Source organism: Symphalangus syndactylus, chromosome 17 (assembly GCF_028878055.3).
Source record: "Symphalangus syndactylus isolate Jambi chromosome 17, NHGRI_mSymSyn1-v2.1_pri, whole genome shotgun sequence".
In the NCBI taxonomy this organism is placed as follows: Eukaryota; Metazoa; Chordata; class Mammalia; order Primates; family Hylobatidae; genus Symphalangus; species Symphalangus syndactylus.
In genome coordinates this window covers 84,729,907-84,744,164 of record NC_072439.2, presented here as the reverse complement: position 1 = coordinate 84,744,164, position 14,258 = coordinate 84,729,907, and the positions used below count along the sequence as shown (strand labels likewise).

The window sequence follows — 14,258 nt, the reverse complement described above, 5'->3', positions numbered from 1 at the left end:
GTCAGGAGATCGAGACCATCCTGGCTAACACGGTGAAACCCCATCTCTGCTAATAATACAAAAAATTAGCTGGGTGTGGTGGCGGGCGCCTGTAGTCCCAGCTACTCAGGATGCTGAGGCAGGAGAATGGTGTGAACCCACGAGGTGGAGCTTGCAGTGAGCCGAGATTGTGCCACTGCACTCCAGCCTGGGCAATAGAACGAGAGACTGTCTGAAAAAAAAAAAAAAAAATCCTGTGTTAATTTTTTAAAAAAAGTTTTAAAAGAACAGGTCATTTGGGTCGAGTGGCTGCTTTGATTGTACTCTTACAGATTGGGTCAAGCATAAGGAAAATCTGGGAGAAAACTCCTTTTGAATTTCAGTATTATGTTGTTCAATACTGTGTTTGCCATGAAATTTGATGAAGAGAAATAGTTCCAAATAGGATTCAGTTGCTTTGTGGACAGAAACAAGCTCTTGACTAATTTATATAGCCACTTCAGGTATGCGCCCACCCCCACAAGAAAAAGCAAAACAGAAGGAAAAAAAAGTCACTGAAATAGTCTTTTATTACTTTATTGAATTTGCTTTATATAATTAGTACCTAGTCACTGAGAGTGATTAGGCTGCTTGTCTGCATTATGGGATTTAGTTTTTTGTTTTTTTTTTTTTTAAACTATTATACTTTTGAATCACTCAACACAGAGATGAGTTGCTGAAGTACACGGCCCATTCCCTTATTAGAGTAGGGTATTTTCATTTTAATAAATATGTGGAGTGTTTATTCAGAGGATTCTAATACTTCCTGATTTAAGATTTGAGAAAATATCAAATATTAGAATTAGAAGATTTTATTTTTCAAGGATCATTCTATCTATGAAACAAATATAGTATGTTAGAACTTAACTATGGAATTTAAAAAATCTCATTTAATTTTTCATTTTGTATGTGTTCTTTTTTTTTTTTTGGCCTCAGTAATCTTTTGTTAATTTGAGATTACTTTAGAAAACAATGTTAAAGGAGAGAGGAAAGTAAATTTAACTTAGCTACTTGGATTTCTTGTTAGAAGTTCAAGAAATAAGTTTGAGAGAATCAATTGAGATATGATGACTAATCCAGGTATTTTAAGATGGTTATTTCTTATTTATCATAATCAGAAATTAGTAAAAATAACTTTTGTGTTTTGTTTTTTTTGAGACAGGGTCTCACTCTGTGTCACGCAGGCTGGAATGCAGTGGCGCGATCTCGGCTCACTGCAACCTCTGCCTCCTGGATTCAAGCGATTCTCCTGCCTCAGCCTCCTGAGTAGCTGGGATTATAGACATGTGCCACCATGCCTGGCTAATTTTTGTATTTTTAGTAGAGACAGGGTTTCAGCATGTTGGCCAGGCTGGTCTCGAACTCCTGACCTCAAGTGATCTGCCCCCCCTCAGCCTCCCAATGGAGTGTACCTCCTAAAAGGCTGGGCGAGGCTGGCCTTTTGACTAGTAATTTTGACTAGTAATTCTGAGGGGTGGAGAGAAAATCTTTTAAATTTTCATTAGTTGCCTACTTTTTAAAAACCTGTTAAGAAAAGTATACAAAATCTATTTGAATCTTACAGATATACTTCTGAATTTTTTTTGTTGTTGTTGTTGTTTTTTTTTTTGAGCCGGAGTTTCACACTTGTCACCCAGGCTGGAGTGCAATGGCGCAATTTCATCTCACTGCAGCCTCTGTCTCTGGGGTTAAAGTGATTCTCCTGCCTCAGCCCCTTGAGTAGCTGGGATTACAGGTGCACACCACTGTGCCCAGCTAATTTTTGTATTCTTAGTAGAGATGGGGTTTCACCATGTTGGCCAGGATGGTCTCAATCTCTTGACCTCGTGATTCGCCCACCTCGGCCTCCCAAAGTGCTGGGATTATAGGTGTGAGCCACTGCGCCCGGCCGCTTCTGAATTTTTGAAAGGTAGATTGCCATAATATATCATTGTGCACAATAATTACGTGATATGTATATCATTCCTATTGGAGTTAGTAGTACAGTAATACCCTCTTGTCTGTGATTTCACTTTGCTTGATTTCAGTTACCCACAATCAGCTGGTGATCTGAAAATATTAATGAAAAGTTCCAGAAATAAACAGCTCATAAGTTTTAAATTGTGCGTTGTTCTGAGTAGCATGATGAAATCTCATTGTTGCAGCCATTGGTCATCCCTTTGTCCATCTTATTCATGCTGTATTCACTGTCCACTGTTAGTCACTTAGTAGCTCTCTTAGTTATCAGGTCAAAAAAACATAGTGTATATATAGGGTTCTATACTATCTGTGTTTTCAGGCATCCACCGAAGTCTTGGAACGTTCCTCCCTCCCCCATGTGGATAAGAGGAGACTAACGTAATACAGAGTCCCCCCCTTTTTTTTGTGACGGAGTTTTGCTTTTCTTGCCCAGACTGGAGTGCAATGGTGTGATTTCCATTCACCACAACCTCCGCCTCCTGGGTTCAAGCAATTTTCCTGCCTCAGCCTCCCGAGTAGCTGGGATTACAGGCATGAGCCACCATGCCGGCTAATTTTGTATTCTTAGTAGAGATGGGGTTTCTCCATGTTGATCAGGCTGGTCTCGGACTCCCAACCTCAGGTGATCCGCCCTCTTCTTGGCCTCCCAAAGTGCTGGGATTACAGGTGTGAGCCACCGCGCCCGGCCTCTTTTTTTTTTTTTATAAGACTGGGTATTGCACTGTTGTTCAGGCTGGAGTTAGTGATGTGATCATGGCTCATTGCAGCCTCAACTTTCTGGACTCAAGTGACCCTCCTGCCTCAGTCTCCTGAGCAGCTGGAACTACAGCTGTGCACCACCAGATCTTGCTGTGTTGCCCATGCTGGTCTTGAACGCTGGGCTCAAGCAGTCCTCCCGTCTCGACCTCCCAAAGTGCTGGGATTACAGGCATGTGCCACCATGCCCGGCTAATTTTGTATTCTTAGTAGAGATGGGGTTTCTCCATGTTGATCAGGCTGGTCTCGGACTCCCAACCTCAGGTGATCCGCCCCCCTCTTGGCCTCCCAAAGTGCTGGGATTACAGGCATGAGCTGCCTTGCTCAGCCTCAGCACCTCTTAAAAAGGCGTTAATTTCAAGAGTTATTCAAAGTGCAGGAAATTTAAGAATGAATGAATAAGTAATCGTTGTCCATAAGCAATTATTTTAAACTTCAAATTATAAAAGAGTACTATGAGGGTTTTGTTCGTTTTGCTTAGTATTTGAAATTGTTCATATTTCCATATATTTTCTGGCCATAACCTGTACAAGTATTTATATTTTCTCTGGGTTTCAAGCCTTCTCTTTGGAAAATGGAACCCTGACTTAGAGTGCCCTGTGATTTTGTTTTTTTTCAACCTGTGTACATTTAAAGCTATAGATTATAGCCATCTGTTTTTAAAATAGGCTGTGACAGGACTATAAACACATTTTTCTTTCTGTTGTATTGCTTGTCTTAAAAATAACTTATCCCTTCCTTTTCTCCTTCTTACCCCCAACCAAAAAAAAAAAACCCTAAATAGAAGCTCCATCCCCAAATTATCTTTTTAGTTAGGTTGTGAGAGAATGCTTAATGGGGAATTTTTAGTTGGAATGCAAATCATTCACATTTGACTACTTTTCCATTAAAATAGGTGAAGAAATACTGCTCACAATTCTCCTCCCTTCAACAGTCAGTGGTTGCACTTTTGCCCTTTTTGTTTTTCTTTTCACTTGAAGACAGTATGTAGTAAATGGCAAGAGTACATGCCTTGAAGACTGCATGCCTTGAAACCAGGCACCAGGGTTTCATTCTGGCTCTGCTACTGTTTGAATAAGTAGATAAATGATGCTGAAAGTTTGGTTCCTCACTGGTAAAATGGAACCATCTTGCAGGATTAATAAGTACCTAGCACAGTGCCTGGCACACAGTAGAAGCTCAAATGTTAGCTGCTAGTTTTATTATAGCTATTGTTTACCATTTAATTTTTTTTTTCTGGAGTTTTTTTTTTTTTTTTAAAAGATAGAGTGGCATGCCTTCTCTTGTCCAGGCTGGAGTGCAGTGGCGCCATCATAGCTCACTGCAGCCTCTATCTCCCGGGCTCAGGTGATCCTCCCACTGCAGCCTCCCAAGTAGCTAGGACTCCAGGAATGCACCACCATGCCCGGCTACTTTTTTGTTGTTACTAATTTTAATACAGATGAGGTCTTGCTGTGCTGCCCAGGCTGGTCTTGAACTGAGCTCAAGTGTTGCTCTTGCCTTGGCCTCCCAAAGTGCTGGGAGTACAAGCTGTGAGCACACCACACCTGTCCATCTTTCTTCTTCTGTGGACTTCTGTGGAGTCCTTACCATGTGCTAGTTACAGTTCTAAGAGTTTAACCTGAATTGATTCATGTAACCTCAACACTCTGTTTACAGATGAAGAAATTGAAGCACAGAAAGATTAATTTTCCCAAAGTCATACAGCAATTAAGTGGCACCGGTAGAGTTAAAATCCTGACAGTCTGGTTTGAAAGTCTGCACTCTTCACTAGCGAATCATATTATATTGCCTCTGTACAGGTGGAAGGAAAGAGATAGAGCTACTCCTACCTAGATTCCTGTTCTGACTTTCCTGGAGTAGAACTTCGTTTCTAGGTGAAAGTCTGCTCTGGGAGTTGTAGGTAGGCTCACTGGTTGAATTGATTTTTCCTGCACTTTTGACTTCGGACCTGTAGTCTATTGGAGGGCCTTTTGTGAGTGAATGATTTTGGATATTGGTAACGTTTTGCTATGTCTGCTGAATACCGTGTATTATATATAGAAAGTATGATCTTCTAAAGTTAAAACTAGCTCTTCTAAATTTCAGATGAAGTTAAACTGTCAATATGATAGTTACATAACAACATACAGAGCTTTTAGTGAGAATTATAGGTGATTGTAAAAGTTTTGATTTTGAAAGCATTGACTTTTGTGAGCTAGATTTATCAAATCCTGAGATAACAAGAATTGAGTTAGAAAATTAATTCCTTTAAAAATATAAAGGCCTAAAGTGTCTGTTTCTGGAGTTCAGGCTGAAATATAAACTTAAGGATGAGAAGGTAAAAACTCAAGATTATAGAAATAATAAAATGTATCTTAATTTTTTGCTGTTAATATCACTTATTAAAATTATTTCTATTTTGAAATTGTTAGGACTTAGTTGACTAGAAAGTCATTTTCCATGTTTATTTTTCCTTGGGGGAATACTTTTAATGGGAAGACTTTTTAAACTTTATTATTTTTTCTTCAGATAAACTATTATTTAAAATGTGATTCTTAAATTTCCTTTCTTTTTTCTTGGGATAAGATTTCGCTCTGTCACCCGGGCTGTAGTGCAGTGGCACTATCATAGCTCACTGCAGCCTTGAACTCTTGGGCTCAAGTGATCCTCATCTTCCCACCTCAGCCTCCCACGTAGCTAGGACTATAGGTGTGCGCTACAACAACCAGTTAATTAAAAAAAATTTTGTAGCAATGGTCTCATTGTGTTACCCTTGCCAGACTAGTCTTGAACTCTTGGCCTCAAATAGTCCTACTGCCTCTGCCTCCCAAAGTGCTGGATTACAGGCATGAGTTACTGCACCTGGCTGATTCTCTAATTCTTGAATTTCTTGAGTGAAAAAAAAATGCAAATATGCTAGATTTAAGAATAAAACAATATGTGTTGATAACTTGGCATGTTATATTTTGGAAATATAAGCAAGTAAATTCATTTTACTGTTCAGATTGTGACAGTATTTCTAATTTTGGTAATCTTTGATAGCATTGTAATTAGCTTTCTGTTACAAGATACAGCATTTCTCCTCCCCCCTGCTTTTTTTGCTGGAGTTAAAAAGCAAAATATATTCTGTTTTATGCATTTTACATCCTTACCACTATTGCATTTCTTTGAAAACTTGATAATATCTAGGTAGTTTTAACATTGGAATACTGAAGATTGTATTATTGCCTGATCTTATTTAATGATTACTCTAGTTTATTCCCTTTAAATAAGTATTTAAATAAATGGCATGTATTACATTTGAGTGCTGAATCATTGTAGCTGTCACATGGTTTTGCTCTTGGGAAGTTCCCCACTGGGTTTGTAGTAGAAACAGAGAAAAAATCCATCTGTTTTTTCTTCCACCTCAATTTTCTATCCACCCTCTCATCCCCTATAAAATCATTCTCCTCTGGTTAGTCACCTTTTTCTCTTCCTTATGTTGATAAAAATTTAAACCTTTGGTGCCATACTGTCAAAATCAGAACACTGCCTGGTACACCTATGTAGCTTAGGAAAAGGGGATGGGAGTGTTATAGCTCCCCTAAATTGGTCAGGTATACTCCACCTTTATTCTAGGATAGCCTTTGAGACTACAGAATTGAATTCCCTTAGTAGGGAATCAAGTGTTACAATGTATTCTAGGAACAGAGAGCTGACAGAGAAGTGGTAAGAGTGCATTGTAAGTATAAGAAGTGGAGGGTACTTATCAGACTTTATAGGAATGGGATTGTCAATATCACTTGGCTTAGCTGGAGTCCATACTGTCAGTTCTTGGCCTAGTAGAACTCAGTAGCCGTTATGGTGTTGGAAATGGGTTAGGTGCACCCTGTTTCTTCAAATATGTTGATATTGCCATATATAGTGGAAATTCGTACCAAACCAGTTAAAATAGTTTCCATTTGGCCTGGCACGGTGGCTCATGCCTGTAATCCCAGCACTTTGGGAGGCTGAGGCGGTTGGATCACCTGAGGTCAGGAGTTCAAGACCAGCCCAGGCAACATGGCAAAACCCTGTCTCTACTAAAAATACAAAAATTAGCTGGGCGTGGCAGTGCGTGCCTGTAATGCCAGCTACTCGAGAGGCTGAGGCAGGAGAATCGCTTGAGCCTGGGAGGTGGAGGTTTCAGTGAGCCGAGGTGGCGCCACTGCACTCCAGCCTGGCGACAGAGTGAGACTCTGTCTCAAGAAAAAAAAAAAAGTTTACATTTTTATATATATATATAATTTATTACATAAACATATTTTTCAAATAAGATATGACATGGAATTAATTCATTTGTATAATTTTGTTTTTAGTTGGTGTGGGTAAGACAGTTTTTTATCTTTGTTTCCTTGGTCTTCTATTCGCTTACTTTTTGATAGGAATAGAATAGTAGAATGAATAGTTCTTCTTGGCTTGTAGAAATGACTTAAGCTATGATTTTTCCTTCCTCCGTTCAACAAAGGTGATTGACCCTGCAGGTAACAGAGCACTGGATTTAAAACTATATGATAAAACCCCAGATAAATCTGATTGTTTTGCCACTTCCAACTTTTAGGAGAATGGGGGAAAAGTTATGCCAACAAGTTATGTCAGGTTTAATTAAAAAGTAATTTCCAGGCCAGGCACAGTGGCTCACACCTGTAGTCCCAGCACTTTGGGAGGCTGAGGCAGGTGGATTGCTTGAGCACAGGTGTTTGAGACCAGCCTGGGCAACATAGCGAGACCCCATCTCTAAAAAAAAAAAACAAAAAAACCTACGTAATTTCCAGGATATGGTCTGTGGTTGGTGTACTTGCAGGTTAATCTCCAACACTTCCTGAACCATTGTGCGGTGGTCACTGACAGTCACAGTGATCCTTTGGTACTTTACCTTGTTCCTCAGAGGAGGATTAAAACATATGTTAGGGTACTCTGTCACTCAAGGGAGAAAGGTATACTAAGTTTTAAAATAATTTTCAGTAACAAAAGTTGGAATCAAAATGGTTTCCTTGTTAACTTTCATTTAAGCAAAATTAAATTAGGACAGTTCTCTTCCTTGGCATTTGATTTCATTGTGAGTTTGTTGTCATTGAATAGTAAGTCTCAAGGAGGAGATAGTTTTCAAAAGGGAAGAATCCTAGACACTTGAGGGATGTGTTTTGCAATGGGATATGACTTATCTGATGTGCAGATGTTGTAGAGTTATTAGTGAAGTAGCAGAAGAGTAGTGAATTTATAGTTTCTCAATTTTAGTAGAGTACAGAGGTTGAGATTTTAATCTGTAATCTTAACAGTAACATATTTACAAAGAGAGGAGTGTGGCTGACATCAGATTCTAGAGCATAGACATTTTTCATACTGCAAGAAAAAGGGAAATAAGGTTAGTTTTCATATGTTTTTACTGTGATTGGTAGAAATATGTTGTAAAATCTCAAAAGCTATGTAAATATGTACAGCAAGCAGTGTGATTTATGGAAAGATTACTCAGATTCATGAGACCTCTTTGTTCTTGTCTCATTTCTGCTAATAACAACCTGAGTGATTTTTTTGAACAAATGCCTTAACCTTCTGGTTAAGGTTCTCTGATCTGTCTAATCTGGAAGTTGATGTTTACGATCTGTCTGTTTGGGCCAGATGAGGGAATCTGGGGCTCTCAAATGTGTTGCTTAAACGACAGAATATATATATATTATATATATATATATATATATATATTTTTTTTTTTTTTGGAGACGAAGCCTCGCTCTTGTCCCCCAGGCTGGAGTGTGATGGTGTGATCTTGGCTCACTGCAACCTCTGCCTCCTGGGTTCAAGCAGTTCTTCTGCCTCAGCCTCCCGAGTAGCTGGGATTACAGGCACCTGCCACCATGCCTGGCTAATTTTTGTATTTTTAGTAGAGATGGGGTTTCACCATGTTGGCCAGGCTGGTCTTGAACTCCTGACCTCAGGTGATCCACCCACCTGGGCCTCCCAAGGTGCTGGGATTACAGGCATGAGCCACTGCGCCCAGCCAACCACAGAATATTGTGTCTATTCATGAGTACCTTACTAAAGTTTTCCCTCTTCATTTACAATAGTAGCTTAGGAAGAACCCAAGTATTTTGCTAGAAGATGGTATTGGAGCTTGGGAGAAGGAAGAGTAACAGTGGTGAGGCTGCAGTTGCTGGGAGGCCGGCTTGGGTGAGAGGGAAGGGAGAACATGGTCTTGGATACTGGGAGAGAGTATCCTGCCTTCTTTTCCTGTGGGTTTAGGTCAGATGAGAAATGAATTCTTGACAATGTGCAGCAAGTGAGAAGAGGTGATTATCTGTTCATCTCTTCCCCTCTCTGAGAAGAGGTCGAAGGGCTGTTTGGAGAGACCAAAGGTCTCTGCTAGGCTCTGGCTAAGGGAATGAGATGGTTCTTTCGGGGAAAAAGAAAAAAAAGTTATTTCGGTAGGATATGAGGAAATTTTGTTGATAATTTTCTTGGTTCCTGGATACAACTAGGAGAAATGTTGAATACTCCTATTTTATTGCTTTCTCCTATTTGGTAAAAACAGCAAGAAAACAAGGTAGGTGGTGTTGGGGAGGGAGGATCCCCCCACTTCCCACCCCCATATCCTTTATAGTGGGTATTAGGACTGCAGTAAACACCTGTTAATCTCATCGTTCCCCAGGGGCATTTGCTGACTGGGCAGATCATGTCACCTTCTTCCCTGCGTCTGCTTGTGCATCCATCTCAGAGCCCTGTGCTTGGTGGAGGGTAGCACTTCTGCAGCATGTCTGTATGCTCTCAGGACCCACTGTAGGAGAAACGCTGGGTGGTTGAGCTTCCTTCGCTTCTGTCCTATTTGTCTTCCAAAACTGTACCATATTTTTTGTTTCATATTTTTTAAAAGTTAGCCTTTGTGATTAATAATAGATCAAAAATAAATCTTAAGCTAAAATGTTTTAATGTTTTGTGAGGAAAAAGTATTACTAAGAACGTTTAGTTAGCCATATAGAAATATTTAGTCTTATGTGATTTTACATAGAGTTTCAGTTTATTTTCTGGTTTCAATAGAACAAGTTGAAATCATCGCAGAAGGATAAAGTTCGTCAGTTTATGATCTTCACACAATCTAGTGAAAAAACAGCAGTAAGTTGTCTTTCTCAAAATGACTGGAAGTTAGATGTTGCAACAGATAATTTTTTCCAAAATCCTGAACTTTATATACGAGAGAGTGTAAAAGGATCATTGGACAGGAAGAAGTTAGAACAGCTGTACAATAGATACAAAGGTGAGTGCCTGCTTGTGACTTTAAATAAATTTTGGACCAGATTTTCCAAAGTGATGGGCTTGTGAGAAATCAACTATATATAACATAAATTGGGTGGATGTGTCCAATAGAGGTCTGTAGATCTTAGAGTTATTTCAAGAGGTCTGAGGAGAAATTATTTTCTTTTCACTAAAATTTCTTCTTGGCCTCTTTATTTTCCTCCCCCATTTGTCCAAGTTGAGAATGGGGATGGGGAACTGTTTTTTCTCCCCTCATATGTATAAAACTCAGCTGAACCAGTCTAAGGAAACGTGCATACTGAATCTTTAAAGAATTATAAAGTAATGCATACTTTTAAAAAAGTTCAGCTGCATAATAGGTGAATAAGAAAAGGTTAATAGTTTGTCTTTCTTATTCTCCTGAGTAACCAGTGGTGTGGATCCTTCCATATCTTTTATGTTTATGCAGAAATATATTTACAGAGTTTCTTTCAAAGTTTTTCTGAAAATGGGATATTTATTTTATGCATAACTTGTGCTCCAAAGTCAAATGATGTGCATGTTTTTTATTGCTGGAAATATTGCCAGATTACTTTTAGAAAGGTGTTAGCAAGGCCAGGCGCGGTGGCTCACGCCTGTAATCCCAGCACTTTGGGAGGCCGAGGTGGGTGGATCACAAGGTCAGGAGTTCGAGACCAGCCTGTCCAATATGGTAAAACCCCGTCTCTACTAAAAATAGAAAAATTAGCTGGGCATGGTGGCGTGTGCCGCTACTCGGGAGGCTGAGGCAGAAGAATCCCTTGAACCTGGGAGGCAGAGGTTACAGTGAGCTAAGATCATGCCACTGCACTCCAGCCTGGGTGACAGAGTGAGACTCTCAAAAAAAAAAAAAAAAAAAAAAGGTGTTAGCAAATCATATTTGATAGCAGTCTATAAGTGCCTCTTTCTCTTTGTTTTTGTTATTTAAAATTTTTGCCTCTCTGATAAGTATTGATTTTTTTCTTTAAACCACAGATGTTTACATTGTTGAGATTAGGGTTGAATTGCATAGTTTAGTTTACAGTTTTCCTGATACTCTTAAGAAGTAATTGTTGTGGTAAAATGAACTTTGTTCTAAGAAAAAAAGAATTTCTGTTCAGAATGACTACCTAAGCAAAATATGGATGTATTGAATTAGAATCCCATGTCCCTATATACGAATGTCTGATTTTCTGAATGTGTATAAGTATGGGACATATTTCACATGAATAAATGAGACTTTAAAAAATCATGTCTCATCTGCATATATCTCTTTTGTACACTTTAAGAATGCTGTTAGTGAGGAGAATGGCTTTAAATAATGGGAAAGTGTATGTTAGAGTAATATTGTTTCATGCCTTCCATATATTGTGGTCATTTAAAAAATGGCATACCTTTTTCAGTTTTAGTAATGTAGCATAATATGACACTACTTTAATATTGCATTGTTATTTTTAAAGACCCTCAAGATGAGAATAAAATTGGAATAGATGGCATACAGCAGTTCTGTGATGACCTGGCACTCGATCCAGCCAGCATTAGTGTGTTGATTATTGCATGGAAGTTCAGAGCAGCAACACAGTGCGAGTTCTCCAAACAGGAGTTTATGGATGGCATGACAGAATTAGGGTGAGTATATAATTATAATAGGACATTAGATATGTTACTGTGGAACTGAATTATGTCATGAACTTTTTAGTGTAAATTTAGAGATTTGCTGGCCCACAAACATTGGTATAAATAGAAATGGGTTAACTTGCTAGTTTCCATGTTATACAGTTTTCTGGGTTTGTCAAGTTATTTGTATAGTTAGTACAGCCTATTTTATTTGGATATATTCTTATCATTTACTTCTAAGGCAGGGTCATTAGTATTAAAATTATGCATTAATATTTGCCATGGAAAAGTGAAATTACCAAGTTTTAAAGTTATTTCCTAATGTGAGACTGTGAACCCTGCATTTATAAAATCCTAGAATTTAAAAATGGAAGATGCCTTAGAAGTTAACTACTTGTTTCACTTAACACTTTGACAGCTGATTAGCTGAATGTCTTTGGATAAATTGATTGAAAAGTCATGGGTAGAGGTTTTACCTATGACCTCTAGTTGTCCATATTTAATGAGGTTGCAGACAGAGGTAATCAGTCTGTTGGTAGGTAACAAGCTGCCCCTTCTGTTTTTAGTGGGCCACTATTGAATAATAATAACTAACATTTATTGAACATTATTTTATTTCAGTTAACTGTGCTAAGTACTTCACCTACCTCTTCACAGCAACTTTTTGAGAATAGTTTTCTATCCCCATTTTAGAGGTGAAGAAATTGAGGTACAGAGAAATTATAGAATTAGGTAGTATTAGAGTCATGATTTGAGTCTGAGTGACATTGCAGTCAGTCAGGGTCCAGTCAAGATACAAAAACCACACCAGGGGCCAGGTGCGGTGGCTCATGCCTGTAGTCCCAGCACTTTGGGAGGCCGAGGTGGGTGGATCACCTTAGTTTGGGAGTTTGAGACCAGCCTGACCAACATAGAGAAACCCCGTCTCTACAAAAAATACAAAATCAGTTGGGCATCGTGGCGCATGCCTGTAATCCCAGCTACTTGGGAGGCTGAGGCAGGAGAATCGCTTGAATCCGAGAGGCAGAGGTTGTGGTGAGCCGAGATCACGCCATTACACTCCAGCCTGGGCAGCAAGAGCGATACTCCGTCTCAAAAACAACAACAACAAAACAGAAACCACACCTGTAATTTTAACAGGGAAAATTTAAAGACTTGCTTTACTCTGTCAAAGGGATAAAAGGAAACTCCAAGGCGTAACAGGTAGCAGTTGCAGCAAGCTGCTACCACCTCTGGGAAGTAAGGGAAGGGAACAGACAAGGAAGAAATTTAGAAGCTTAGGAGATCCCCACAAGGCTGAGATTCAGACCTGGGGGTTGGGGGGAGAGGGTGTGGCCACCTGTGATGCTGGTGAAAAAACTGCCTGGGGGCCACTTGCTGCAGGCTGTGAGATTGCTGCCACTGGTGGATACTGCTGGGACCTTCCCACACACTAAAACCCTTGCCCTCTGGAGAAAACAAACTGGGATAAGAAAAGTTCCTTCTTCCTCTTCCAGCCTTTCGTTGGCTCTTGGTAGAGCCTAACACGGAGCCAGCTGGCAAGGAAAATGAAGTCTCACAGTTTGTAGTCCAATATCACAAAGTAGGGCAAAGAAGGATAGGTTTAAAGCTGAGAGGCAGTAAATTAACTGGCCTGGACACTGTGTACTTCAGCCAAAGCCAGGCGCATCCTGAACTTGCTGGGATTTTCTGTGCTAGGACAGGTTTCATCAGAACTTAAGGAAGCAATGTTTTTAAAAATTTGAAACTGAATTCATGTAATATGTAATGAACTTTCAAATCATAATTTTAATTTACAAACTAATGATCTGGAAGGTATTACAAAGAATGTAGAAGGAAAATGAAAGCAAAGAATGATTAGAAGGAAAAAAATGAATTGATTTGTTTGTGGAATCTATAAGAAATAGGGTATTTCTACCATAAGGCTATATGAGGAAAGTAAGGCTTGGTACTTAGAGCTTTTCAAACTCTTTGAAAGTTGAATGTTTTGCACATACAAAAAAAGCTTAATATTAATTTGAGATAATTCAGTTGGAGGTGGTAGGAGGTTCACCTGTTTACTACTATACTTTGTATATAACAAGAAGCAAGTTTTCAAAAGGAATGTTTCCTCATAAGCAAGAGACCATACTTTTAATTTAGACAGTAGATGCGATTAATTACTGTGTCAGTAGTGTCTAATACAGTTTAAAATGATTGTTAAGCTGATTATTATACATTCTTATTTATCCACTGAAGCTGACTTCTACTAGTGAAAGTGTTGATAGTCTAGTGAATTATGTAATTAAGACGAATAGCCGTTTCTTTTAAAAGTAATTATTTAGAACATTTAATCACTCTAGACCTCTTCTTCCCGCAGCTAACCCCCATGCGTGTTTATACTTATGTAATATAAAAAGATTGAATTCCAACTATTTGATTTTTAAAAAAGTAGTTCTAGGAAATAAATGTAAGCCCTCATGAGAATAAATAAGTTATTAATTTATAGTGAAACAGTTGCTCTTTTATAAACTTAATTTTACAATGCAGATGTGACAGCATAGAAAAACTAAAGGCCCAGATACCCAAGATGGAACAAGAATTGAAAGAACCAGGACGATTTAAGGATTTTTACCAGTTTACTTTTAATTTTGCAAAGAATCCAGGACAAAAAGGATTAGGTAAGA

The 14,258-nt window shown here is 38.8% G+C and overlaps 1 protein-coding gene across 2 annotated transcripts in view; it reads left to right on the top strand.

The window, feature by feature from the left end:
- DCUN1D1 (defective in cullin neddylation 1 domain containing 1) overlaps window positions 1-14,258 on the top strand; it is a 42,453-nt gene that overhangs the window by 10,517 nt on the left and 17,678 nt on the right. For both annotated transcript variants that reach the window (XM_063621840.1, XM_063621839.1), the window contains exons 2-4: window positions 9,763-9,979; window positions 11,436-11,604; window positions 14,122-14,252. In XM_063621840.1, coding sequence (XP_063477910.1) covers window positions 9,805-9,979; window positions 11,436-11,604; window positions 14,122-14,252 — 475 coding nt within the window. In that variant the 5' untranslated portion in view covers window positions 9,763-9,804. The remainder of the gene's footprint in view (window positions 1-9,762; window positions 9,980-11,435; window positions 11,605-14,121; window positions 14,253-14,258) is intronic.